The sequence below is a fragment of the Dermochelys coriacea genome, chromosome 7, assembly GCF_009764565.3.
Source record: "Dermochelys coriacea isolate rDerCor1 chromosome 7, rDerCor1.pri.v4, whole genome shotgun sequence".
NCBI lineage: Eukaryota > Metazoa > Chordata > Testudines > Dermochelyidae > Dermochelys > Dermochelys coriacea.
The window spans coordinates 54,236,184-54,264,183 of NC_050074.1; the positions used below are offsets into that span (position 1 = coordinate 54,236,184).

Below are 28,000 nucleotides of genomic sequence, written 5' to 3' on the forward strand. Positions count from 1 at the left end.
CTCTGTTCTCTTAGGAGAATGCTCCATCTCTTATTTTCCTGGGTTCAGAGACCAGAAAAGAGGGTGTTCTCAGGGAGCTGCAGGTGGTTGAGCAAGAAGACAGAGGTTGGAGGATAAAGTCCAGTTCCTTCGAGACATAATGTCTTGCAAACACACAAAGGATTTCCCCCCACACCTTCAGTCTTATTGCTGGAGCTTTTCTAGCTGGGAGTTCCAAATCAACACCTCCCAGTTCCACCAGTCCCTTGCAGGCAGGAGAGAGATAGGAAGAGAGAAGAATCAGTTGGGGAAAGGAGGGAAGTGTCAACTTAAGAGAGGAGAGAACTGCTGGGCTAGGCAGCAAGGTAGGCAGGGGAAGTGGAGGAGGCTTGCACTAGAGAGAGATACATACCTAGAGCAAAAAAAAGAGGCTGAGACAGCAAGAAAGAGGGAGGGGAGAGAGCCAGGGTAGGAGGCAGAGAGAGATGAGGTGTGGAAGCAGCCTGGAAGGCTGAAGGCTGTACCCTGCCCGTCTGCATTTGCCTCCTGTTGTTTTTGAAGGTGGGTCAGAAATTCTCGGGGCACATTCTCTTCCCCTCACTCCAGAACAAGGAAATAGAAGAGAGAAGAAAGCAAAATCACAAGCAGCTGCTGTGAGCTTTTATCCCCTTCCTTCCCTTCTCTGCACTGAAACGACAGAGTTGTGCTGTGCAGATCCTTCCAGTGCTGCGCTGCTCCAGCCCTGCTCCCTGGGAAATAGAACAGGGGAAAGAGGGAGAGGAGGAGGCAGCTGAGCCCAGCAGCAGTGAGAATGTGAAGCCTGAAGAAGCTTCTGGCCACTTTGCTCAGGAAGAAGGATGGAGATTCCCAAAGCTCTCAAGTGCCTGACCCTGCTGCTGAGTTTGTTACCCTGCCTCAGATGTGTGGAGGTAGGAGATTTTTTTTTTAAATATATCTCCCTGTAATGTAACATGGGTTTTTAATATCCTGTGCACGGGGACATTGCACTTAGCAAATATGCTCTCTGAAGCACCCTGCTATCTTCTGTCCCTGGACCAGAGGGTTTATGCTGGGAGGAGGGCTATGTATCTTCTTTTGCCTATGAAAAAGCATAACCAGAAAACACAACCCACAGGAAGCTGAGCAGGGTGCAGGGGGTGCAGCTGCTTTGGCTCATATTTTCTAAAGCATTGCAGTGACCAAAGCAGGAGGGTCTCTTTGTCTCTGCCTATTGCCGATAGATTGATCTCCCCTATTACTGTTGTGGACTGATAATTTATAGCTACATGGACCTGGGGCCAAGGATGTAGGACAGGCTGTTTGCACTCGTGCTAAAATGTGAGGGGGCTAAGGGCACCAGTCTTTGGTGAGAGGGCATTGGGAGGAGCACATTGCTCCATGGGTCTGGACTGCAGTCCCTTCCTTCACGATCAGTCTCCAAGTTGTGGTGGATCAATTCTTCATGCAGTCCGTTATTAATCCAGCCTATCACATGCAGACTGGCCTGGGCATGCACATCCTGTGGGAGCGGGGAGTTGGGAGACATGGATTCTGGTTCTGTCACCTGACTTGTGTGGGAGCTTGGGTAGGCACAGGACTCCTGTGGCTCAGCTTGTCCGACTCTGAAAGGGGAGAGTCATTCCCGTCTCTGTAAAGTGCTTTGAGATCTTCAGATGACTGTGGCTATAAAAGTGCAAAGAATTGTTGGTTTACTCTCCATTGTGTAGGCTCAGTGCTGTATGATACACACACACAGAGAGGGGCTCCCTGCTCAATGGAGTGTAAAAATCTAACTGCTGTTTATACACACATACACACATGTACCCCCTCTTCCCCCCCCCCCCACACAAACACACGCCCCTCCTCATCCCAGCTGATCTGGCATTTCCAGAAATGTCATTGATACATTTCTGAACTAGAATTTCAGGTCTGGCTTTTCTGGGGTGATCTTGATGCTGTCCCATTGTCGACAGCACCTGCTAATCAGATTCAGTTCTGGCATAAGCACGTCTGACCCCTGTTGAAACCAGTGGGAATTGCCTCAGAGATGGATGTGGCCCACAGTCTTTAATACAGGAAAAGAATTAGCTTCAATCCCAAATTGTTCTCTCCCCCCTTTACAGAATGAGAGGTGAAGCTGAGAGAGACAAAACCATGGCAGCTCTAGTAAAAAGAGAGAGTGAGAACAGCTTCCAATGGCTAGACTTCTAAAGATACACATGCCCCCACTCTGTAAATTAGTGATCCTTGCACATGTAAAAAGCTGCTGGTTATTTAGAAATAAACTCAAGTGTGAGGAGCTAGCAGATATACTTCAGACTCTTTGCCTCAATCTGTTGCCACTGGTCTGGGAAGAGCTTACACCTGCCTGCAAATCCTGTGAAAGCATGAGGTCATGTCAGAGTGGAGATCGCCCTCCACCAGCCAGCAATGGCGTGGATACCATCAGAAAGCTTCTGCTCATGCTATGGTATGCAGCTGGAGCTAGGCAGCAGCCCCAGAAACCTCAGAGCTTTGTTTCATATCCCTTGTGCTTGTTTCTAATATGTCAGGCCCTGTTTGGTGTAGTGTGGTGTGAGGTATCGTTATACTTCTTCAAGCCCTGAACTGTATTAAAGGCAAAATCTTGAAGGCCCTGTTGAGTTCCCTCTTACAGACACTCATCGTTTTGTGTGTGGGTGCCCTCTCTGAGTGTGAACACTGACTCCTGAGGGCACCACCTCATCAGGTAGATGCTCTATCTTCAGACCTGTTCACTATCACAGCCATAGGAAGCTGCTCTTCCATGCTTTGTGCAGGGAGAGAGGGAGGGACTGCTAATACATTTTTAGAGGGCATGATCATTTCTTTCAGTCTCCCCTTTTTCCTTCTACATCTTGCTCAGGCCCCTGTTTCTCCCTTCCTCTCCTGCTTGCTCCAGCTCCCCATGCCTCTCAGAGCACTTGGATAAAAGCCTGGAAATGACACGCAGCAGCCCTTTAGCGGCCTGGTTGTTGTAGGAAGGGTAAGCCTCTGCAGCCCACGAATTATTCATTTTGTTGTTTGTGGGCAGAGCTGTTATTGGGCTCTAAGAGGAATAATAGGGGAATCAGGGAAGAGGTGGTTACTAGGGTGTGTTTCTCCAGAGCAGCCAGAGGCTTAGCAGCTTTCATGACTTGCCCATGTTTATAATCATCTCTCTGCTTTTGCTCTGTGTTTCTTTCTCAGGCTCTCCTGGGATCGCAGCCCAGCCAAAACCATTTGCAGAGTGCAGGTAAGAACAAGAAGTTATTAATTCAGTTGCCAGTCAGATTCCTCACTGTGCCCTGAGACTATGAGCAGAATGGAAACTGTTGGCTTGCTCTCATCCTCTGTCTTGTCCCATCATTGTGCCATTTTCTGTTCTGTTGCATGCTTGGGTTTCTGTTTCTCTCCCTCCTTCACATTTCCAGACTCATTTTTTCTTCATCTCCAATACTGCTGCAGTTTTCTCTTCATCCCACATTTTCTTTCCCTTTCCTCTCTCTTTGTCTCTTTCACATTATCTCCTTCTTTAATCCATTTTAATAAATATTGAGGTCTTACTGACCCCTCATCATGGCTTTGTCAGTGAATCCAAGTCAGGCTACAGTTCATCTTCCAAGTGACTCTCTCTAGATATTTATGTTGCTTTCTTCACAGTGTATCTGTACCTGCTGATATACATGGCACCACAGCCCATTCCAGCTGGGCTTGCAAACATTTCTGTTGTTTTCAAGGTCAATGGCACAGTGTAATTCTTCTGTACACATCAGCTCTTTGTTGTACAGGACATATTTATCCTTGCTGTTGCAGAAGGATTTGCTAAGTAAGTGCTGTTGCAAAGCAAGGATTTGCTATTGGCTTCTGTTTGTTTATTAAATGAATAGAGCTATTATACTGAAATTCATTCCAGGCTCTTCTCCCACATGCTGCACTTGGAGAGACCTATCTGGTATAGAAAGCCAATTATGTTTTTCCCTCTCTTATTCCAGATGAATGAAGGAGGATTTCAATCTGTCACAAAAACTACATATTTAATTTACTGACATTTTTTTCACAGGCAGGAATTTTGGATAAACACTGGTCTGGATTTTTGTGCCTGCTTAGAATGGGTTCGCTGTACTCCCCGTAAGCCCACTGCTTTCAAACAGACAAGCTGATGTACTCACGTAAATAAAGAACATGCATGTAGTGCATGCTGGAATAAGAGTCTCCACATGGGGGGACTATAAATTCACCCCCTCCTTTGCAGAATCTGATTTCACAGGGGCCTGGGTATGGCTCAGCTCAAAGATAAAGTGTGGCTTTCAAGTAGGCTTATGTCCAAATGTAGGGGTATCTTATTCAGGAGTCAGAGTGGGTGGGGTGAGACGTAGTATTAGTGGAGCTTGCATTCTGCCTACCATCCCAGAGTAGCTGGGTGTCTTCATTAGGGTCCAGAGTTAACACTCATTTCAGATGATGGGGGAGTTCACAACTCTCAGTGCTATTATTTTTCAGGAAACATTTGATCAGATCACATTTACAAGGCTTTCTTCACAACCCCAGGGCAGAGATTCTTAATTTGTAAAAGAAAATGAAGGTTCAATGTTGCAGAAATGGAAGGAGCCAGCAGAAGAGGGCTGTTATGTGACACATACTGGCTTTATCCAAGCCCTTCTTGGCAGCAAGCCATCCTGAAAGCTTCCTTTCTGTCTCCAGGGTCTGGCTTGTGTGGCATTGGGCCCCTCGGGTATTACAATGGCTCATTGGCTGTCACTGAGTCTGGGTCAGAGTGTTTGAACTGGGCAGAGTTCCCTGATTATGTCCAGCAGTACCCAGACCGGGGCTTAGGGAACCACAACTACTGCAGAAATCCAGACGGGGGAGCCACGCCTTGGTGCTTCTACCGGCTTGCTTCTGGAGTGATTGGCTGGGCCATCTGTGACTGTAACCAGGGTAAGTACCCCTCAGCATCGCTGTTTGGGTCTTGGCTGCGTGCTCTCAGACCTTACCCATAGGCAGGCAGGGGAGTGGGAGGAGAGGGTAGGTGGAGGTGCCAAGATGCATACAGCCTGGTGTTGGACCCAGAGCAATGACCACAGCACAATAGTTGCATTTTCAGAAAAGTTTGGCATCTGTTTAGGCCAAGGACTTGTCTCGATGAGAAAATTATACTGGTATAAGGTAAGGTGTGAATTTATAACCCCAGTGTGGACACTCTTATGCCAGTATAAAAGCATCTTTCTCGGCTTATCTTAAACTGCTTCCAAAGCGATATAAGCTAAAGTCAAAAGAAGCCACTCTTAGGCCTGGTCCACACTAGGAAGTTAGGTCACTATAAATATGTTGCTTAGGGGTGTGAAAAATCCACCCCCTTGAACAACGCAGTTGAACTGACCTAAACCCTGGTGTAGACAGCGCTAGGTCGATGGGAGAATTCCCTCATTAACCTAGCTATGGCCTCTTGGGGAGATGGATTACCGATGCCGACGGGAGAACGTCTCCTGTTGGTGTAAGTAGTATCTTCACTGAAGCTCTACAGTGGTAGAGCTGCAGCATTTTAAGTATAGACAAGCCCTTGTTCTGGAGTCTGAGGCTATGTCTATACTATGGACCTTACAATGGCACAGCTGTACCAGCTCCCCTGTAGCCACTCTTCACCAGCAGAAGAAAGCATAGGCACTGGAACTAGGGATGCTGCTGCATCCCCTGGCTTGAAGTGGTTCCCATCATATCCAGGGTTTACAGTTTGGTTTAATGACTCTCAGCACCTCCATTATACAAATTGTTCCAGCACCCCGGGAGAGAACTCTTCTACTGGCATAATTAAACCACCCGCAACTAGCAGCATTAGCTATGTCAGCAGAAGAGCCTCTCCTGCTGACACAGCGCTATCCACACTTGCACTTTTGTCGGTAAAACTTATGTCAGTCAGCGGTGTGTTTTTTCACACCCCTGACCGACAAAAGTGCCAGTGTAGACGAAGCCTGCAGGTATGTCTACACTACGAAATTAGGTCGATCTTATAGAAGTCGATTTTTAGAAATCGATTTTATACAGTCGATTGCATATGTCCACACTAAGCGCATTAAGTCGGTGGAGTGCGTCCACAGTACCGTGGCTAGCGTCGACTTTCGGAGCATTGCACTGTGGGCAGCTATCCCACAGTTCCTGCAGTTTCCACTGCCCATTGGAATTCTGGGTTGAGCTCCCAGTGCTTGATGGGGCAAAAACATTATCGCAGTGGTTTTGGGTACATATCGTCAGTCATCCCTCCTCTGTGAAAGCAACAGCAGACAATCATTTCGCGCCTTTTTTCCAAGCAGACGCCATACTGCTATCAGCAGATGATGCAGTAGGACTGCTAACTGTTGTCGTCATCCACCGCTTCCGTTGCAACTCTGCTCTGCTGCTCTTGTCTCAATAGCAAATTTCTCCATGTTGTCTGTCATGTGCTCCTGGGTACTTGTGTTCTTCCTCGGGAAATGTGCGCAGTGCTAACCATCGTCCTCCACCACTTCCACTGCAACTCTGCCCTCCAGGTGCCATGAGTCCATCTCGCAGGTCCTCTTGTCGTTCTGTATAAATATCTATTCTCGTGGCAACCATCATCATCCATCGCTTCCGCTGCAACTCTGCTCTTCTGCAGACGCCATACTCCGGCAAGCATGGAGCCCACCGCTGCTGTTGTGAGCTTTGAAAACACCTTGCGCATTATCCTGCAGTGTGTGCAGACCCTGCAAAAGCAGGCGAGGAGGCGACGACAGCGCGATCACGATAGTGATGAGGACATGGACACAGACTTCTCTCAAAGCACGGGCCCTGGCAATATGGACATCATGGTGGTAATGGGGCAGGTTCAGGCCGTGGAACGCCGATTCCGGTTCCGGGAAACAAGCACAGACTGGTGGGACCACATAGTGTTGCAGGTCTGGGATGATTCCCAGTGGCTACAAAACTTTCACATGCGTAAGTGCACTTTCATGGAACTTTTTGACCTGCTTTCCCCTGCCCTGAAGCGCAAGAATACCAAGATGAGAACAGCTCTCATAGTTGAGAAGCAAGTGGCAATAGCTCTCTGGAAGTTTGCAACGCCAGACAGCTACCGGTCAGTTGGGAATCAATTTGGAATGGGTAAATCTATTGTGGGGGATGCTGTGATCAAAGTAGCCAACGCATCACTGAGCTGCTGCTATCAAGGGTAGTGACTCTTGAAAATGTGCAGGTTATAGTGGATGGCTTTGCTGCAATGGGGTTCCCTAACTGTGGTGGGGCGATAGACAGAACGCATATCCCTATCTTGGGACTGGATCACCTTGGCAGCCAGTATGTAAATTGCAAGGGGTACTTTTCAATGGTGCTGCAAGCACTGGTGGATCACAAGGGACGTTTCACCAACATCAACATGGGATGGTCGGGAAAGGTGCATGACGCTCGCATCTTCAGGAACTCTGATCTGTTTGAACAGCTGCAGGAAGGAACTTACTTCCCAGACCAGAAAATTACCATTGGGGATGTTGAAATGCCTATAGTTATCCTTGGGGACCCAACCTTCCCCTTAATGCCATGGCTCATGAAGCCATACACAGGCACCCTGGACTGTAGTCAGGAGCAGTTCAACTATAGGCTAAGCAAGTGCAGAATGGTGATAGAATGTGCATTTGGATGTTTAAAAGCTTGCTAGCGTAGTTGATTGACTAGATTAGACCTCAGTGAAACCAGTATTCCCGTTGTTATTGCTGCTTGCTGTGTGCTCCACAATCTCTGTGAGAGTAAGGGGGAGATGTTTATGGTGGGGTGGGAGGTTGAGGCAAATTGCCTGGTGGCTGATTACGCGCAGACAGACACCAGGGCTATTAGAAGGACACAGCTGGGCGCCCTGCGCATCAGAGAAGCTTTGAAAACCAGTTTCATGACTGGCCAGGCTATGGTATGACAGTTCTGTTTGTTCTGTTTGTTTCTCCTTGATGAAAACCCGCCCCCTTGGTTGACTCTACTTCCCTGTAAGCCAACTGACCTCCCCCCTTTGATCACCACTTTCAGAGGCAATAAAGTTATTATTGTTTCAAAATCATGCATTCTTTATTAATTCATCACACAAATAGGGGGAAAACTCACAAAGTAGCCTGGGAGGGGTGGGTGAGGAGGGAAGCACCGGGTGGTGTGGTGGATGAGGGGAGGAGGGAAGGACCAGGCCACACTACAGTTCAAAACTTATTGAATGCCAGCCTTCTGTTGCTTGGGCAATCCTCTGGGCTGGGTGCCCATAGCCTCCCCCATTGTGTTCTTGGACATCTGGATGAGGAGGATATGGAACTTGGGGAGAAGTACAGGCGGTTATACAGGGGCTGCAGCAGCGGTCTGTGCTCCTGCTGCCTTTCCTGCAGCTCCACCAGATGCCTGAGCATGTCAGTTTGCTTCCCCATTAGACTCAGCATGGCCTCTGGGATAGCTCCCGGAGGCCAATACCGTCGAATTGTGTCCACACTACCCCAAATTTGACCCAGCGAGGTCGATTTTAGCATTACTCCCCTTGCCAGGGAGGAGTACAGAAATCAATTTTAAGAGCCCTTTAAGTCGACAAAACAGGCTTGGTCATGTGGACGGGTGCAGGGTTAAATTGATCTAACGCTGCTAAATTCGACCTAAACTCGTAATGTAGACCAGGGCTGAGTGTCCACATGGGAGCTATACCAGTATAACTATAGCAGTTTATAATTATACTGGTGTAACTATAGCAGTGTATAGAAGAAATATGTAGAAGCTGGCCTTTTGTGAATATCTGGCTATTAGTGTCACAAGGGAAGTGACTGTTGTTTGACAATCTGCCCCTTATTTTAGTGCCTAAGTGAGAGCTGAGCCCTTTAGAAAATCTGGCCCCAGTTGTGGGTGCCGATCCCTTGAACATTTGGCCTCACAGCCTTATTTGCAATGTGTTAGGAAACGATATTTCAGCCCCTTTTTAAAAACACCATTTTAACAAAACTTGGCTCCACCTCCCACCACTGGCACAAACACTTTCAAATATGGCTTCTTCCAAATGAGAGGTGCCTCATATGGGTGGGGCCTGTGTGCCTACCCGTCCCTCCTGTGTCACTTTCTTTTTCGTCAAAGCCATTTCTATTTGAGGCCAGCAGAGTATAGCTGTGTGTTTCTGTCCCAGTGCTCAAAGCATGGGTGGAGGTGTAGGGAAGGCCCTTCTCAGTAACTCTCAGTGGGGTGAGGAGGTTTCCAGGTGTTGATGGAGATCTGCTCTATTGTAGCAATTTAAAGGGAGTGAATTCCTGCCTCCTCCTTTTCCTGGTGCAATTGCAGAGGAACAGCCCATGGTTACTGGCCTTCTAGTCGTACTGCTTCCTGTGGGGCCATTGATCTTGGGGGCAGTCTAGTGCACATTCAAAATTCCTGGTTGGTTACACAATCAAGTGTCTCAGTGTAGGAGTTTCAGAGATTGATAATACCGAAAGCCCTTTACAGTCTATACCTCACAGCTCATTACAAAGATGGATAAGTGGAGTTATTCCTATTTCACAGATGGGAAACTGAGGCATGGTGCTGAAGGCAGATCCCAGGCCTCCTGGCTCCTCAGTCTCCTGCTCTATCCATTGTACAGCTCTGGCTCTCAAAAGAAGGTGGTAAAGGTCAGCCTCCCAAACAGCTGTCACCCAAGTGGGGAAGGAGCCAGTGTGATGCTTCTCCATACAGTACTGCCTGAGTAATGGCCCTGACAAATGGGGGTGAGAGAGGCTGGCTTCAGCTCAACCGCAGCATGGGAAATCAGAGTGTCCAGTCTGTTTCCAGAGCCACCTTGCACAGCGCCTGAGCAGCATGCATGGCTGCTGAGAGTGCAGCAGGGAGCACGTTGGCATCAGAGTCTTTCTTTCGGAAGATGCTGTGCGGCTGTCTGAAGGTGGCAGGGTGGAGCTGTACTTCAGCAGACTCTGGGGCACCATCTGTGCTGACCATTGGACAGACTGGGATGCCAGCGTGGTCTGCAGGCAGCTGGGAGTCAGGTAGGAACTTCAGAGGCAGATTGCAGGGATCACCCACAAAAGGAGAACAGTCTCTGCCTCCTTGGTGTCTGAATTTGCTCTGTCCCCTGGTCTCCCAGTGAGCAGTGCTGAATGTACGCTGCAGTTTTCCTTCTGTGGTCATGGCCCATCCCCTGTCCAGACCCCCAGTCACCACTGCAAGAAGAGAGTCTAGACTATCAAACCTCAGTGACTTTCTCTGAGAGATTCCCTCCCAAGCCCCATCCTTTTCCCCTCCCACCGGAACAGGGAGGGGATAGAGTCTGCAGAGAAGGAAGAGGCTTTGCTAATTCACACTGGCACCCCCACCTGCCTTACAACATGAAATAACAGTGAAAATCCCATTGGCTCTGCTCCCAAAGCAGGTGAGAGACTGGCTCCTCTTCCTGCCAGGGCAGCCTGGCCCCTCCCTCTGGAACCTGCAGCCTTCCTGAAAAAGGAGCAACCTGGCACAAAGGTTGCCTGTGTGGCAGGATGGTTTTGGCCTTGGGCTGGAAGGTTTCTACTGAATTTTGTATCCCCTGGGAGTGGTGCTGGCTAGTGACCTGGCAAAGCAGCTTTCATCACATTGGGGGACCCAGTGAAAAGCTCAAAGGGCCCCCAGAAGGGGAGTGCCGACACAGTGCCACCAGTTGTGTGGAAAGAGCCAGGAGCTCATGCTTAGCGCTGGGGTCTCAACTATCAGTCTGCTGAGCTGCCCCCTGCTTTGGAAGCGGGGAGGTTCTCCCCCTACGAAGGGGGCTCTCCTGGATTCTTGGGGGTCAAGGTCACTATGCCTGACGATCTGCCTCCTTCGGGATGGTGTTTCAGCACTGCCCCAGATTCTCCAGCGGGAGGAGAAATATGCTCTTGTCTCCTCCTGAACTTGCCCTGTCTCAGAGGTTGCTGCCCTCCCTTCAAGCAGCTGGCCCCACTCCCTGGTGATATATGAGTCTACCTGAGCTGGGGGCAGGGCTTCTACCTGAAAGAAGGAAGGAAAAGAAGAGGGTCAATCAGGAGCCACTAACATCCATGGGACCATGAAAATAAAAGGAAGGCTCATGACTGGCTACTTACCCCCAGCCTTGTGTTTATGATAACTGAGGCCAGTGGAAATGAGTGCAGCTGCACTTTAAGACATTGCCTACAGCTGACAAGCTCCACAAAGAGCAAAACCAGTCGGGATCCTGTAACACTGTCCTACAGAGCTGCCAGTGTCCCCTGGAGAAGCCGCATGCCAAGCCTTCCCAAGAGCAATGATTTGAATCCTCTTCCAGCTCAGGCCCCACTTTACAAATAGTAGAAGTTTCAGGACTCATCTTCTCCAAAGGGGGAGGATGGGTCATCATGTGCCTCCTTGCGAACCCATGTTGCAGAGAATCAGCCCTGCTTCTCGTTTCTGTGCCTCGTTCTTTATTGCTGGCATGACGAGCATATTCGTCCTTTAGACCCACCTGCTCTCACTACTTTCTGCCTTTGAGACGTGATCCTTTCTGTGTGACTTTCTTATGTCTTCCACCGCAGCTGCTGGGAATAGGGAAGGCCTCTGTGTCTGTTGGTGGCTTGCCACTTGGTTTCAGATGGCAGCCTTGGGTGCATGCCTGCCTCTTTTGGCTTGGTGCATTATACAGTACATTGTGGCCGGGGTCCGATGTAAGTTCAGGTCACAGGCACCATGTGAAAATGTGGGAGTGACAGAGAGGGGGGTTGGTGACTCAGATAGTGCCAGAGATGCTAGTATTGTCCTTATGCTCTCCTCTCTGTGCTCAGTGAGATAGGCACAGCTAGGAAGAACATCCATGCTGCCTTGAGGCTGGTTCCACTCCATCTGCAGTCAGCAAACTGCCATGGGGATGAGAAGGCCTTGCTGCAGTGTGGCTACCAGGAGGCTGCGTCCGGAGCCTGTAACCAGGGAATTGCAGCAGCAGAGTGCGTTCCTCCTGCAGGTAAATCCCAAGGGAAAGGAGCTGGGACCCCCGTCCCTCAGGGCCAAGTGTCCCAATTCACAGCGTTGCCACAAGGATATAAAATTCCAGCTGGCAAAGTTGCGGGGATGGACAAGAAGACGCAGGCTTGGCTTGGTATACTTACTGCAGTAAAAATGGGCTCCATTTTCCAGCTGAGGATCAACCACTCCCTCCCAGCCCTGAGCATGCAGAGGGGAGGCATGTGGGGGAAGAAGAAAGCTGCCCCACTTCTCCCACAATCTGTTCCTAAAACAATGAAAAAAGTCAGCAGTGAGCAGCAGTGAGCAGCTCGGTAGGGGTTCCCTGAGCCAGGCCTCTGCCCCAGGGAGCATAGCCCCTGCTCATCGACGTCCCTTGAACGTCTATGCCTTGCCTTGCCTTTGGTGAGCCATCTCTTGGCAAACAGCCCCGCCACCACCACTAGGGGAGGGCTAACAGCACAGTCACTAGTGTTCAGAGGTGGCTGGGAGAGGCCAGGGCAGAGGCTGATTCATCCTGAAGCCCTGTAATGGGTCTGCATCCCCAGTCATCAGATGCACTCTCTCTCTTCTGCTTGCTCCCTTTCTGAAGAGCAGGTGCTGGGGCCCCGCTGCGGCTGGCTGGGAGAAAGGAGAGCTTCGAGGGGCGAGTGGAGGTCTACCACGAAGGCAAGTGGGGCACCATCTGTGATGACCAATGGGATGACCGGGATGCCGAGGTGGTTTGCAGGCAACTGGGGTTTAGGTAAGTCCCCTTCTGGCTGGTGATGGAGTTTGGGGAGACTTCGGGATGTAAGAATTGCCAGGGTAAATCAGACCCATGGTCCATCCAGCTCAGGATCCCATCTCCCACAGTGGCCAGCAGCAGCTCTGTCAGAGGGAAGATGTTCTTGTCATCCATGTAAATGTCTAGTCCTTTGATGAATCCTTCCAATCACTTAGCCTCAGTAATATCTTTCAGCAATGCACTTCACCTGCCACATGTGAATGGTGCATATTGCCTTTGATCAGTTTTAATTGGATTGCCTTTCAGTTTCACTGACTGTCCCTTTGTTCTTGTGCCACACAAGAGGTAGAGGCAGCTCATTTTCACCTTCCTCTAGACTTTTCAGTGCTTTGTATGGGAGCTGCTGGGTGCTCAGCACCCCTGAAACTCAGGTCACTCATAGAGGTGCCTAAATAGGGACTTTGGAGCCTAGATTTGATTTTTGAAAATCTTGGTCCTGGGAGTTTGAGGCGTAATATTGATGGAACCATCAAACCTTTGGAGTTTTGCCCATCCCTGTTGTTGAAATGTCTTTATCCCCTTGACCTGCCATGTTTCTGGGTCATCCACGTTGCCAGAAAATTGCCAGGATATGATGTAATCATGTCACCACTGTTCAGACATGAATAAATGGATTTTACTTATTTACTGTCATGTACCAACTGCAAACCCATCTTTGAGATACTGAGGTTTCACATTGAGCTAGTGAATGGGCAGGTCACTGTGACTGAAATGCAGATGAGCTGTGGAATGAGCTAGAGGATCCCGGACTCCCAGCCCCCGTGCTGTAGCTAGGGCCCCAACCAAAGTAGCATCCCTATGCACAAGACTTTGTGTCCCACATAGGCTAGAGTGGGGGGAGGGTGTATCTTCCCTCCCTCTGTGTGTGTCTGTGTCCTCTGTAATGGGACTCCAAAGGCCTTGTCGTGGGCTCACTACGGGCAGGGCTCTGGCCCAATCCTGCTGGATGAAGTGGAGTGCTCAGGGAATGAGCTGTCACTGGACCAGTGCAAGAAGAATAACTGGGGACAGCAAAACTGTGATCACATTGAGGATGCGGGAGTGTCCTGTGACCCCTTCACAGGTACAGATCCACCTCACCTCTCCATGTGCATCCTGTCCCACTCTTGTATTCCACAGTCCTATCAACAGGTATAGTCTGTCCCCACTCCAGCACAGGCACCTCCTTCCTGCTGGGCCTGGGTGGACAGTGGGGCAGAGGCAGGAGCAACTCAGAGCCAGACAATGTAGCCTTCCCACTGTCTTGCATGGGTGCAGCAGAGGCCGAGGGGAGTCCTAGCCTTTGCCTTGTGGGCAAGCACGTCTGCAAGGCCTTTCTGCAAAGCAATGGGGTGCTCCTCTGCTTAGTCTAACACACACACTTTCTCTCTCTTCCCGCTCTCAGACTGCACACAGCCGTCAGCAGAGGAGGGGCTGGGGATTGGTTTCTTTCTCCTTTACTAATTGCTTGCCTTTTCCTCTCCCATCCCCTCCAGAGGGCACAGTCAGGCTGGCAGGAGGCCGCACCCCCAGCGAAGGGAGGGTGGAGGTTTATTACAGGGGAGACTGGGGCACGGTGTGTGATGATGGCTGGACGGCTCTCAGTGCCCAGGTGGTCTGCAAGCAGCTGGGTTTCAGGTACTGGAATGATGGTATTTCTTGAGGAGCTGGTTTTACAGGTGGCTAAGTTCACTATTGGCAAGGTTTAGGCGCCATGTCCCTTCACTGGGAAAGCTGGGCCTTAGCATCTCCTGCCTATGCTTTGTTAGAGAGCTGATCTCCCTGCTACCAGCCTTCCCAGGGAATGGTGAATCCTTTCTCGGGCACCTTCCAGGTTAGAAAGCTGGGCAAGTGCCAGTGCCCCTTCCCAGGCAATGCTAAGCATAAGCATCTCTGCCCCTGATAGGGTGACTAGATGTCCCCATTTTATAGGGACAGTCCTGATATTTGGGGCTTTTTCTTATATAGGCTCCTATTATCCCCCACCCCATCCTGATTTTTCACACTTGCTGTCTGGTCACCCTAGTCCCTGGCCCACTTAGAGTGTACATGCCTGTTGCCACCTTCATGGATTCCTCCCATTAAAGAAAGAAAGGTCTGTTCTTCTAAAGGATACTCCTTACGCTTCCGGCCATATAACCTTGGACTGTGTGGGCTCATCAGCTCTCAGTTCAGATGGGTTCAGCTGGCTCAGTACTTGAATGGGAGACCTGCAAGGAAAATTGCAGTGGTGTTTGTGATTGTAGAGATGGTGCTTCCTTTTAAGCCAGTACTGAACTGATGCCCCAAAGGGGTGTGAGGAGGTGCTGTCTTTTGGATGAGATTTAGAACTAAAATAGTCTAGCAACCCCTAGTGAGAATTGCAAAGCACATGCAAGTGTGATTGTATGACTAATGGACACCAAACAGTGGACTGGTTTTATCAGGTTCCCCGGGATGCTGAGCCTATGGAGATGTCCCAGCTCCTCCCTCACTGTCTCCCATGTCACTGACTGTCAGTCAATGGAATGGGTTACGAAGGTTTGTCTCCTTTTCCATTGAGTTTATCCCCATGTTGGTTTCCTTGGCTGTGCGGGTTCTTGAGGAAACAGGGCTTCAGCTAGATCTGGAAGTTGGGTCAGCATGCAGGGTTCTGGGGAGTGGTGTGTTTGACATGCTTTTCCATTTCCTTCTCCTAGTGGCCCTGCCAGCCTGGCATCTGAGGGGGAGTACACACTTGGCCAAGGCTTTATCCTTCTGGACGACATGGCTTGTACAGGCACAGAGTTCTCTCTCCTGGACTGTCCACACAGCAACTGGGGCAGCATGACTGCTCGCATGCCGAGGATGTGGGGGTCCGATGCTCCCCTGAAACCAACAAGATCATTGAAGGCACTGCTGGTACCTTGCTCTGCCTCTTCCAGTGGAGGGTGCGGGAAATGGCCTACTGTTCCATCCCTTCTGGAGATTAAGGCAGGGGCAAGAGCACTCCTAGTCTGTGGACTGCTCCATGGATGGGGTTGCTTATGGGGAAGGGATTCCAGCGGCCTTCCTGCTATGATTATGCACCTGCTGTGAAGAGTCCTGGTTATCCCACTGAGTTGATGGTTCCATATGCTAAACGTGATGCACAGTGCGACCATTTCCTGCTGATGCTAAGAGGTTACATTTTCTAAGGCATGTTCCACATGGCCATTGGTTTGTTCTTCTCATGTCCCCACCAATCCCTTGATCCCATCCTCACACCTCTCCTCCCCACTGTGCTGGCCTATCTCCCCCTTCCCTATGTGCAGTTTTCTTATGCAAATCCATGTGAATTCTGCTGGCAGTGACTCCACCTTATAAACAGAAATGAAACCCTGGGAACCACATTGCGGAAGGAGGAGCTGCTGCCAAGAATCCCATTGCTCAGTAGCGGGACGCTTAGACCTTGTTTATAGAGGAACATTGTACCCTTTTGACTAAACCAGTTTAGAAACTGCTTAGTTAAATCAGTGCTTGCAAAGAAAAATGGACTTAGGCTAAATGGATGTCAGGGGCCGTTAAATTGAAATCAGTGTCCATGCAAGAGGATTACACCCATTTAATGAAATTGGTATGTAAATGGGTTTAGTTAAGTTGGTTCAATTTCCTCATGTACACAAGGCCTGATTCCCCATGGTGTTCCCTACAGCAGGCATACCCTGACTCTTCAGCTGGATTTTGTCATTTGGCTTTACAGCAGGATTTCTGGCCTTTCCCAGGGGGAGGAAGTCTCTCTCCCCACTTGAAATAAGCTCATCATTCTATTTCCAAGGTGCATGCGCACTTGCCCAGTGTTGGCTCCATATTTATTAACTTCCCCCCTTTCTGCCCTTTCATGTTCCCCTCTTTATTCAGCTTTCAGAACATAGTCTCTTCATGGTTATTCCATGTATGGTAAATTAATTTCTTATGCCCAGTGCCTTACCTATTTAGTAGGGATGTGGTGATGGGTGGAGGGGGTGGACGCTGCTTTATAAATAGAACTATTGGTGTTTCCTGACTTCTGATGTCAGTTCTGTGGATTTCAGCTTTCTGTCCAGATCCCCAAGTCTCACTCGATGCATTTCCTTTTGTTATGATCACTGAGCTTATTCTCGTGCAGGGCCCCCTGTGCGGCTGGCGGATGGAGAGAGCACCAAGGAGGGGCGGGTAGAGGTGTTCCTGAACGGGCAGTGGGGCAGTGTCTGTGACGATGGCTGGACAGACAGGGATGCAGCTGTGGTTTGCAGGCAGCTGGGTTACAGGTAAGAGGATCAGTAGGTGTAACTTGTAAGCAGAGGTCATTTCCTTCTGCCTCATCCTCCAGGATGGAGATTTGGGCTGTTTTGTATGTTTGAGCATTGCTGTGTGTACAGGAGAACTGTACTTTCACACACATCCTGCAGCTGTGGGGTGCTGGGCATACTGCAGGATTGGAATAGTGTACGACTATGCAGAGAAACCGATATTATTGCCACAAGAGTCTTTTGCTTTACACTCAGGGTATGTCTACAGTGCATCTGGGACCGGTCTTCCCAGCCTGACTAGACAGACACAGGCTAGCTCCGCTCAAACTAGCGTGTGAAAAATAACCACATAGCCAGGGTCTGCACAGGCAGCAGCTTGGGCTAGTCACCTGGCTACAGAGTTGCCTGGACCCTTTGGGTCCATACTTGAGCCTCTAGCCTGAGCCACTGCTCCTGCTACCCCAGCTACACTGCTATTTTTAGCGCGAGTCTGTCTACCCGAGCAGGAATCACACCTCCCTGCTGCAGCGTAGACGTATCCTCTGTGAAGATGGGTCATCCCTGCCCCTTGCCCTGAAGTGTCTCCTGTTGGGAGAAGCTGGGACTGAGCAGATGTGAGCTTCCCAGAAGCTAGTGCAGCTATTCTCCTTGCCTCAGTGTCTTCTGTTAGAAATGTGGCCTTGAGTCCCTGTGCGCTGCCCACAGCCAGCACTGCTGCACCACCCCTTATAGTGCCTCTGAGCCTGCAGGAACTCCAGGCAGCCAGTGTTTCTGCCCCATTTTGCAGTGCACCCTCCTATGCAGAGTGGCAGTAACTGTGCTCTCCCTTTGGTCTCTAGCAGGCTGAGGAAGTGGATTCTGCAGCAAGGGCTGAATGGCTCCTGCCCCAAGCTTGGAGCTAGAATTACAGCAAGTAACCACCTCCAGTCAATTGCAGGGCCGGATTAACCTTTTGTAGGCCCGGCGCCAAACATATTTGTGGGTCCCCCTGGGGGCAATGGAGCATGGTGTGGAGAGGTCAGGTCCCTGGAGCTAGGGGCCTGCCAGGGGCAATGGGGCATGGCGGGGGTGGCCCTGCTTTGCTCAGGCCAGTGTGAGGGCACTCTTTACAAACGGCAGCCGTCAGACGCACACTGCGCCACCCATCCCCGTGCTGCCAGTGTGCCCTTTCCCCTCGGGGGCGGGCTCATGCCATGCCACGTAGCCCACCACCTGCCCAACAGCCCCCGACTCCCTATGTCCAGCGCCCCCCTGTCCAGAGACCCCCCCCAGACTGCTATGCCCAGTGCCCCCAACCCGCTATGCCCAGTGCCCCCCCGCCCAGAGACTCCCTACCACAAATGCAGTGCCTTGCACACCATCATCCCTGCCCAGCACCCCCACCCACCCACAGCCCCACAACTGCCTAGCACCCTCCCCACAGCCTCATCACAATTGCCAAGCACCCCACACAGAATGCCCCCTGCCTAGTGCCCCAACACACTCACAGATCTCCCCCACCCCCCACTGTCCTTCCCCACAGACCCACCACCACAACTACACAGCACCATCCACAGACCCTCCACTGACCAGAACCCCAAAACACACAACCCTCCCCCATTGCCCAGCACCCCCAACAACCCCCCCACTACTCAGCACCCCAAAACACACAAATCTCCCCCACTTCCCAGTGCCTTCCACCCCCTCACAGAGCTCAGCACCCCGCTACAGACCCACTCCGCTGTGCCCTGCACCCCAGATCTCCCCCCAGGGCTAGCGAACCCAGAGCAGCTCGCATTCCAAAAGATCTTTCACAATCCAACTCCCGTCCCCAGCCCGAGTGGTGCTGGGGTAAGCAGGGCTCAGCGTCCGGCCTTGCTGGGGGATGAAAGTTCTGGCCAGGGGCCCCCTGTGCACCCAGCTCTGGGAGGAGATGCCGCTCTCCAGTGCACACAGGTTCTGGCATCCGCCACCCCACGCCGGCTCCTATTTTGTTGGTCTCCCAAGGGGTGGAGAGAAGTCCTCAGCTGGCGGGCCGTGGGGGGCCGGCAGGGGGGAGGGGAGCCAGCGGGCAGGTGGGGGCTTATTCCGCTTCCCCCACAAGGAGGGACAGCAGAGTCAGAGTGCAGCACAAGCGGAGCGGGCTGGGGCCCCTTCTGAGCATGGGCTTGGCACCACTGTAAACCTGGTAAACTGGTCAAATACCATTCTCACCATCCCCACAGAAACAAGTGTGCTGCACATATGGCTTTCACAGCAAAGTTCTTAATCAGACCAGTCCACTTCCTGGAGGATGAGGACCCCAGGGAGAAGGGGGTGGTGGCTTGATGTTTGTCAGTTAAGCAAAGGGTGGGCTGCCTAACCGCTCTGGTTTTGCTATGCAGGTTCAGCATCTGGCACGTGTGGGATGCGCTTGCTTCACCGTCGCAAGAAAAGGATAATTGGTGGAGACAAGTCCCTCAGGTACTGTCCTCTGATGGCTGGGGAGAACAGAGCTGGCACCAACTTGCCTGCAAGGAGGCAGGGATGTGTCAGGCCATGCCAGAGGCAATGGTGCTTTTGAGAACCCTATTTTCTTCCCACAGGATGCAGGTTTCCCTAGGGCAGCCACATACCATAGGGGGCCAGAATGGGGATGCTGCCGTTTTCTGTTCTGTGCTGCTCGCCCGACAGCGCTGGAGACTGAACTCTGTGTACCCACAGGATAGGGTCTGCAGCCATGCAAGCTTTCCCCCTGCTACCTGGGTACGAGTGGTTCAGTCTCCATGGCCAATTCAGTCTGAGGCCCCTCTGCTGAGGCTATCATGGGGGGCAATTAATGCCAGTTGTGATAATGCTCTCAGTGACAGGGATGCTTTCTGCCTGGGAACAGAGCCACTGGGCTAACTCATTATACACAGACCACCCAGAAACACCTAGGCAGACTCTGGGTCTCTGATGATCTGGCCCAGATTTTAACTGATGCCTCTCACAGCCAACTTCTCCTAACAGAAAGCAGCCTGGAGCAAGGTGTGTTATTGATATATGTTTAAGCTGCCATCAGCGCCCAATAGTTCGTACAAATTACCAGGGGAATAATCTTCCTTATCCCGCAATGCAGTATCTAGCTGTAAAAATGAGGGGATGTTGTTGTGCCCAGGGTCCCAGTGGGGGCCAGCTCTGGTCACTCAGTTAGGGTGAACTGCAAAGAATGGGGCAGACAATCCCCATAAAGCTGGTGGATATTCCAATACTTAGATTTACCAAGCCAGCCTAAAACAGCTTCTTTATTACCTTACTGGTTACTCAGAAGTCCAAACAACACAGTTCCCTTAACGTGATCCAGCCTCAGGGTTCTATCCAGTACCCATGTCAAATATAATGAAAATTTCTGTAAATTTTATTTCATCATATAAAGAAAAGGTTCCACCAATCCCAAAGGATAGGACACAATATCTCCCAGGTTAATGAATGTTTCAGATCTTACCCAAATACACGCTACAGCCATTTCTTAATAACTAAACTAAAATGTATTAAAAAACAACAGAGAGAGAGAATATGATTAAAAGATCAATGTACATACAGACATGAGTTCAATTCATTGAGATTCAGATTCATACCATAGCTTTGTAGTTGAAAAAAGAGTTCCTTCAGAAATAGTTCATAGGTTATAATCAGATGTCCAAATATCATATTCAGGGTGTACCAGCATAACTGGGAACTCAGTCTTGCAACTCAAACTTCCCGTGGTGAAGCCTAAGCAGATCAGAGATGACAGAATCAGAACCCAAGGATCTTTTATCCAATTTCATGTCCTTTTTGACAAGTTGAAGTTCAAAAGGTAATGAGTATGACTTTGAAGGAGGTCCATCACTGGTACTTAGCTATAGAATTAACATAACGCAAGTTGCTTATTCCTCCACCATTCAGAGATTAGTTGCTATACATCTCAAAGAGAGATGAATACAGAGATATCCCGTGTTTACAATTCATTTAAATGCTAGAATGTTCTTTTGATCTCTGAATTATCAGAATACAGCAGAGATAGGGACTGTTGATTATAGAATTGACCCTACTCATACATATGTAAATACACAAACATTATCCCTCCACATGTTTTTTGAGGGTTATTTATTTTGCAGAACATTTAACCCTTTCTAACCATGCGTTCCAGTTGTCAAGAGTGGATCATTATTAGTTATGTGGGATTATATAAGAAATTAGCCTAAATGCCATCTGTCACAAGGGCAGAGGCAATAATAATATATTACTGTATTCTAATGTTCAGTTGAATTAAGGAATAATTGCTACAAATCAGCAGGAATGCTATTACCCAGGGATACACCTTCATATGAGGGGAACAGAGATAAACTGTTTGTATATAAGAATATGCCCACTGATCTTTAACTCTACATAAGCTATTGAACTGAGTAATACCTAGACTTGCTTCTTTCCAGCAACCACACTTAAGCCCACATCCAGCCCTGGACATATAATTGCCTATTGTTCATGGTGGGGATCTTAGACCTTTGTCAGACAAATCAGGTGCCTGCCTCTCTTGGAGACAGGCTACCAGACTAGTTGAACCATTAGTCAGATCTGGTATGGCAGTTCTTTTGTTCCATCTACAAGCAACCTGGAAAATACTAGCAATTGTCCTTCCTTGTCAGCTTTGGGCTGCAATTGTTCTATTACCCCTTTCCCTAAGGGCTCCTGGAGACTTTCTCTGAAGTCCAAGATTCTTCATGCTCAGTCCCACCACCACATTATGTGTGTAAAAGCAACAGTGATGCCCAGACTCTAGCTGCAAGCTGAAAGGCATTGCAATACTGGTTTCTATTTTCTGCATTTTGCCACGTGTGTGTATTCCGAAGTGCCTGTGGGACAGGCCATCATGGACTCCAGTCCTCGTTACCTGTCCCCACCAAGTCACTTGGAATGCTGGTTTCTGCTTTCAAAGCTGAGGACAGGGATCCTAGGCCTGTTTCCTGTCTGCCCCAAAGCAGTGGCTGTCAATGCTGCAGAAGCTGGAGGCACTACTGCTGGAATTGCTCCTTGATTTTCATTGTGCTCCCAGTGGTGAGTACAGCTTCACTAACTACCTCCCTCCAGTGGTGATTCCTGATGTTACCTTGACTGAAGAGCTGCACTAAGGGAAGATAAGAAGTGGCTGAGGAGAGATGGGGCAGTGTGAGTGGGACAGGAGAGGACAGCAGCATGCAATTGTGTGCGTGCTGCCCATCATTCCTCTGTTTCTCTTTCAGAGGTGGTTGGCCATGGCAGGCCTCACTGCGGCTAAAGGGGTTTCACAGAGACACTCGTCTGCTGTGTGGAGCCACACTGATCCACAGCTGCTGGGTCGTGACTACAGCGCACTGCTTCAAAAGGTAATGGGGGGGAGTTTTGGTTGAGGGGGGCATGAGCAAGGGACAGGGAAGATAATCCCATCTGACTCAGTCACTGCCCTGCCCCTACGTATAGCAGCAGTTCCATCCAAAGAGGATGAGATCTCTGAGGAGCGGGGTTCCTGGAAACAGCTGCAGGAGCCATGAGCTCTGTGCACTCCCAGCACTTCTGCTGCTACAGAGGCCAGCTGAGAGCGAAGCCATGACCCAGGGGTTACTGGGCTATTTGTGTGGGGCACGTGAGGGGATAGCCCCAGGACAGCTTTGCGTTATCTCTTGGTGTTCGTTCGTGCTCAGCCTGTAACTTCCAAGTGCTATAAGGTGGAATAAACCTGCCTATAGTTTGAGGAACGGTAAACTGGGGTGGTCAGGAGCCTGGACTGTCTCTGGTCCAGTCACATGTTCCTGCTGCCTCAGTCTAGAGCAAGGTCCCCAAAGTGTGGGGCATGCACCGCTAGGGGTGTGTGGAGGAACATTCGGGGGGGGCTGCAGCAGGCCCGGGACAGCCCACACAGGGGCTGGGAGGGAGCACCACCCAGCCCCTCGCCACCCCCAGTTCTACTCCGGTCCTGCCCCCAGCCACGTCCCCCAGCCCCAAGCCTGACCCCAGCCCAGCCTCGGCACAGTTCTGGTGGCTGGCGGCTGGCCACTGCTCTGTTCCCGGCTCGGGGCCAAGCCTGGGGTCAAAGCCGGGAGCAGAGCTACACCTAGCCATGGGCCTAGCTGCCGGCCCCCACTGCAGCCCAGCTGTGTCTCCACTCCCACCATCAGCCTCTGCCCCAAGCCACGGCCCTGCCCCTAGACCCAGACTCAGCCCTAGCTGTGGCCCCAACCTTGGCCCCCTGGCCACTGCCTGCACCCCACCCCCAGAGCCACAGCCCCGCTCTCAGCCCTGGCTCAGTGGGAGAGGGCAGCGGGGGGCGGAAGGGCATGTACAGGGGTAAAGGGGTCACGACCCTCAAAAGTTTGGGGACTGCTGCTCTAGAGGGTCTGGAAGACAATTCATAGCCTGGTTCATGTCAGACAGAGAGTTGGGGTGCTTGTGGTGGCATGAGCAGATGTTCCCTTCCCTTGCTGGGGACTGGGAGGAGCTGGCTCTGTGGCAGCTTGTGAAGTGGCCAGACAGCAATGCTCTCACCTAGTGTGCTCGTGGGCATTGTAGTGGTACTGAGGCTTTTCTGCTGGTGGCATGGCCCTGGATCCAGCAGCACAGTGCTCACACCCCAGGTGGTCACCACTTGAGCGCTCAGGTGGCTCTTTGTCGCCTGGCCAGGTTTGGCACTGATGTGCGCCGCTACCTGCTGCGGGTAGGTGATTACCACACAGGCGTGAGGGAGGCGTTTGAGAGGGAGATGCCCATCGAGAGGATCGTCCTTCACAGGAACTACCGGTCCAGCAGCAATGACAATGATATTGCCCTGGTCAGGATGCGGGGCAGGGGTAGCCACTGCCTCTCCTTCAATCGCCATGTCCTGCCCATCTGCCTCCCTGACAGGAAGGAGAAGGCTGCCATTAACAGTCAAGCCTGCATTATCTCAGGCTGGGGAGACACAGGTGAGTCAGAGGTGGATGATGCTCATGGGAGCAGCCTCAAGGGAGTGGGATATTCCCAGGTGAAAGGACTTGTGAGGGAGGAGCCCAGACAATACAATGGTTGAAGGGATGGGCAGATGCCATGGTGTGGTATAAGAACCTGAACAGAATAGATGCGCTGAGATGGAGGCAGCATGCTTACCTAGAACACCTGTATTCAGTAGTCTGCACTGGCTACTAATTTATTTCTAGATACAATTCAAGGCAGTGTCCCTGATTCTCTTACTCTCTTTCTGTGCCCAATGCCATTTTGTATTCTCCTCTTCTGGGGTCTCTCAGCTGGAATGCCTCCTTTGGAGCTGTGAGCCACAGAGACCGACGTAAGTTTCACTGACAGAAGCACTGGTGAGGACAGCACTGTCGGCAAGAGATACTATGTCGGTGGGAGAGCTACCGCTGCTCGTTAGGGGTGGTTTAATTATGCCTGCAGGAGAGCTTTCACCCACTGGCATGGAGCAGCTACATGGGAGACCTTACAGTGGTGCAGCTGCAGCGGTACAGCTGTGCTGTTGTAAGGTCTGTAGTGTAGACATAGCCCAAGTGGTGAGTTGTGCTGTTCTGTTCTGTTTCAGGGAAGTCCTATTCAAGAACATTGCTTCAGGGGGCGGTGCCCCTTCTCCCGAGAGAAGATTGTGAGGCTCATTACGGGGGCAAGTTTACTAACCGCATGATCTGTGCTGGAAACCTCTCTGAAGATAAGCGGGTGGACAGCTGCCAGGGTGACAGCGGTGGGCCACTCATGTGTCAGAGTTCAACTGGACGCTGGGTCATTCTGGGGATCATTTCCTGGGGTTATGGGTGTGGCCAGAAGGACTCCCCTGGAGTTTACACTAAGGTCAGCAAATTTGTGCCCTGGATCAAGAAAGTGACCAAGCTATAATTCAAGTCCCTGAGCATTGAGATCTTCAGCATTTAATCCCTCTTGCCCCTACAGAATTAAAACTTTGACTCACACCTGGGAAATGTAGCTTCCTTCTACCTCCACGGGGGGCTGCTGCTTCTGTGTGTACCTGACAGAGACTTGTTTTGACCTTGAACACTGAGAAGAAACTTAACCACCGGGGAAAATAATTATGCCTGTCTCTTGGAAGTATTTCCTCTCACTGTAGGCCCTAATCTCTGAAGCAGGCAAGTGGATATGAGCTGACAAGACAGACAGCTCTGCTCCTGTAGCTATCAAAATCCTGTAGAAAAATCATACTTGTCCCTCTGCTCCTGGATTGGGGGATGGCTCTGTCAATATCACCTACAACTTTTGCATGTTCACATACTTTGGGCTTGTCTGCACATGGAATGCTATAGCGGCACCATTGCACCACTTCTGTGTAGACACTATGTATGCCAACGGGAGGGGTTCTCCCATCGCCATAGGAATCCACCTCCTCGAGAGGCGGTAGTGCAGTCTACACAGGGACATAGGTCGGCTTAACTACATCACTCAGATGTGTATTTTTCACAGTCCTGAGCAACTTAGCTGGGTCGATCTAATGTTCTAGTGTAGACCAGTCCTTTGATGGCACTGTAACAGAAGATGAGATCCACGAGAAATGCCACCAGGCTTTGCTGCAGGGATCTTTGGAGCGGATTGCTTGTAGCCACTTCCCAGACCCTACCTCTTGGGCAATAGGACTGGGTTGGGAGGAGCGGGACAAGGAGGCTGCACATGTTCTCCTCTCCCCTCCCACCCCCAAGAGGTTTTTTTCTCCCTTTCCATATCCCCATGAGGGACTTGCTCTCTCTGAATAGGAGCTCCACTCCCATATTGTCCCTGGGAACAGTTCTATCCCTGCTAGGAGACTCAAAGCCTTCCACATGTGCTCCCCTGACCCCATATGTTCCAAATTCTCTCAGTGTTGTGAGACTCATGATAAAATTGCAAGAGCTGGCAATATTCAGTGTTTTTTCTTAAAGCTCCAGCTCCTGGAGTCTGATGATCACATGAGAATCCTTCCTCATTTAAAAAAACCCCAAAGTATCTAGCCATCATGGTTGCAAAGAGAAACCTGAAAATGTGACCACCAAAAGGCTGAAAACCCAGAAGGTAAACAACTTCCCACCCTATCTTTTGTTAAAGCCACTCTCAAATGTTTGGGTCACGTTTTGGCAATACCTCTATCTACCTGAGGTAAATGCCCATCCCCATGACACCTCACAGTCTTTGGTGTATTTACCCCTGTGAGATAGGGAAAGCCTGTTATCCCTATGGGAGGGAAGTAAAACAGAGACAGAAAATCTGTAGCAGACCAGGGACTTGAACTGAGGTCTCCTGCAGCTCCGTTTAGTACCTTACCCACTGGACCAGCTCTGCTTGCCTTTGTAACATGACCCTTTTCACCCTCCTCAGGAATCAGAAGTCCAGCTGATATAAATTGATGTAGCTGTATTGCTGTAGCTACAAACTAAGGATCTGGCCTGTGGTCTCATTATGAACAGAATTAATGTGATCGTAAGAGAAAACTCACCAAAACTCTTCCTTGTTTTCTGTTTCTCCCATCCTGGGGTGGGTGACCAATGTAAGAAAATCCTAGGACTTCATTTATTTACTGGAGACAACTTATGCTTTTTGAGTAGGTGGAAGGAAATGAAGACAGACAGGAGGGCTCAGTACCCTCATGTACCCAAAGTTGTAGCTGCACACAGCAGAGCCAGGAGCAAGAGAACAAATTAGAGCTACAGATGGTAAGCAATAATACCTGACCAAGGAGTTGAAGATGGTGCCAAATATCCATGCCTTCAGCATAATGCTAGAGGATGGGACCTGTGGTTCTTGTGCCAGCTGTGTATGCTTTGGGTTCAGTGTCACATTGGAGGGTATGCATTTGTGGGGGTTACATGCACATACCTGCTGCCATCACGCCTGGGAGGGTATCTGCACATGTTGCATGTAAATATACTATCAGTTGTACAATGCAGTGTCCATATTTTTACACCTCAGTGCAAGAATAGGTGACTGACACAGGGGTTATGCACATAGTGGGTGAATTAACAAGACAAGTGTTGCTAGTGTCACAGTGCATGACCGCTGTGTTACAATAGTAAACCTCAAGGCACATAGTGGTGTGGTTCCAGGTTTTAGGTTTGATAGGCAGCAACTGTATACCACATTTGCCTTTGCCTTTACCGAGAGACCTTAGTGTAAAGGGAACCTACCAGGTTAAAAAATCTAGCAGATTTCCCCACCTCTGAGTTCTCTCACTCTCTCCCGGGTTTGCATGGTGGTTGGGTTGTGAATGCAGTAGCGGCAGAATGTTTCAAACAAGTTTCTGCTGGGATTGTTAAACTGTGTCTGTTGGTTGAGGGATGGGACTTTGTACAGAACTTGACTTTGAGTATTTGACTTGAGTTGAGTCAGATCTGATTTGTCAGTGCCCTCGTTAAGGGCTGAGTGTCTGCAGTGCCATATATATGCATTAGGGCATTAGGGTGTCTGTGTGTTTGCGTCAGGGAAGCCTGGCTGTTTGAAAATAGCCAGAGCCTCGCGAACCAGCTGAGCGGCAGCGAACCAGCGGAGCAGCGGGGACAGCAGAGCAGCTCACAGCAGGAGTTTGCCTGGGAGTTCGCCTGGAGTGAGCCCAGTGAGGCTTACATTTTGCCAACGTCTCTGAGGAAGCTCCATAGTAGGTAGGTGATATGGAAGGGGGGGATTCAGCTGTTGTGACCTGCACTGGATGTGCCATGTTTGTCTTTCTTCCACAGGACAGAAGCGACTTTGTCTGTACAAAGTGCAAGCTGGTCTCCATATTGGAAGAGAAGATTGAAGGTCTGGAGCAACAGGTAACGACCCTGCGTTGTATACGAGAGACTGAGGATTTTCTGGACCAAACTCAGGATAGCCTTCTAGGGGCACAAAGCTCTAAAGATGTAGAGCAGGTTGCACAGAGGAGCCAAGAGGCCAGTGAAGAAGCTTGGCAACATGTGACCTCCAGAAGAGGTAAGCGGAATGTCCGGGTTCCAGTAACACAGACACAGGTAACTAACCGCTTTCATGTTCTCTCCACAGGTACCATTGCGGAGAGTGGACCAGATGATAGGTCTGGGGGAGAAAGCAGAAGGAGACTCCGCTGGTTGGGAGGCATGAGATGCGATGTCCTGAGGTTGGGGGTTCCACGACCACCACTCCCAAGAGGAGAAGG

At 50.3% G+C, this 28,000-nt stretch overlaps 1 protein-coding gene across 1 annotated transcript; it reads left to right on the forward strand.

Annotated features, from left to right (window-relative positions):
• Window positions 1-528: 528 nt before the first annotated feature.
• On the forward strand, window positions 529-27,261 carry LOC119858988 (neurotrypsin-like). Its single transcript, XM_038410598.2, is given in 16 exon segments — window positions 529-908; window positions 3,187-3,232; window positions 4,681-4,917; window positions 9,851-9,974; window positions 11,742-11,917; window positions 12,514-12,661; window positions 13,588-13,766; window positions 14,179-14,320; window positions 15,361-15,482; window positions 15,485-15,562; window positions 16,788-16,929; window positions 17,751-17,824; window positions 19,275-19,353; window positions 22,134-22,256; window positions 23,548-23,828; window positions 24,440-27,261. Coding segments are annotated over 16 exon segments (2,331 nt in total). The 5' UTR covers window positions 529-836; the 3' UTR covers window positions 24,748-27,261.
• The last annotated feature ends 739 nt before the right edge of the window (window positions 27,262-28,000 follow it).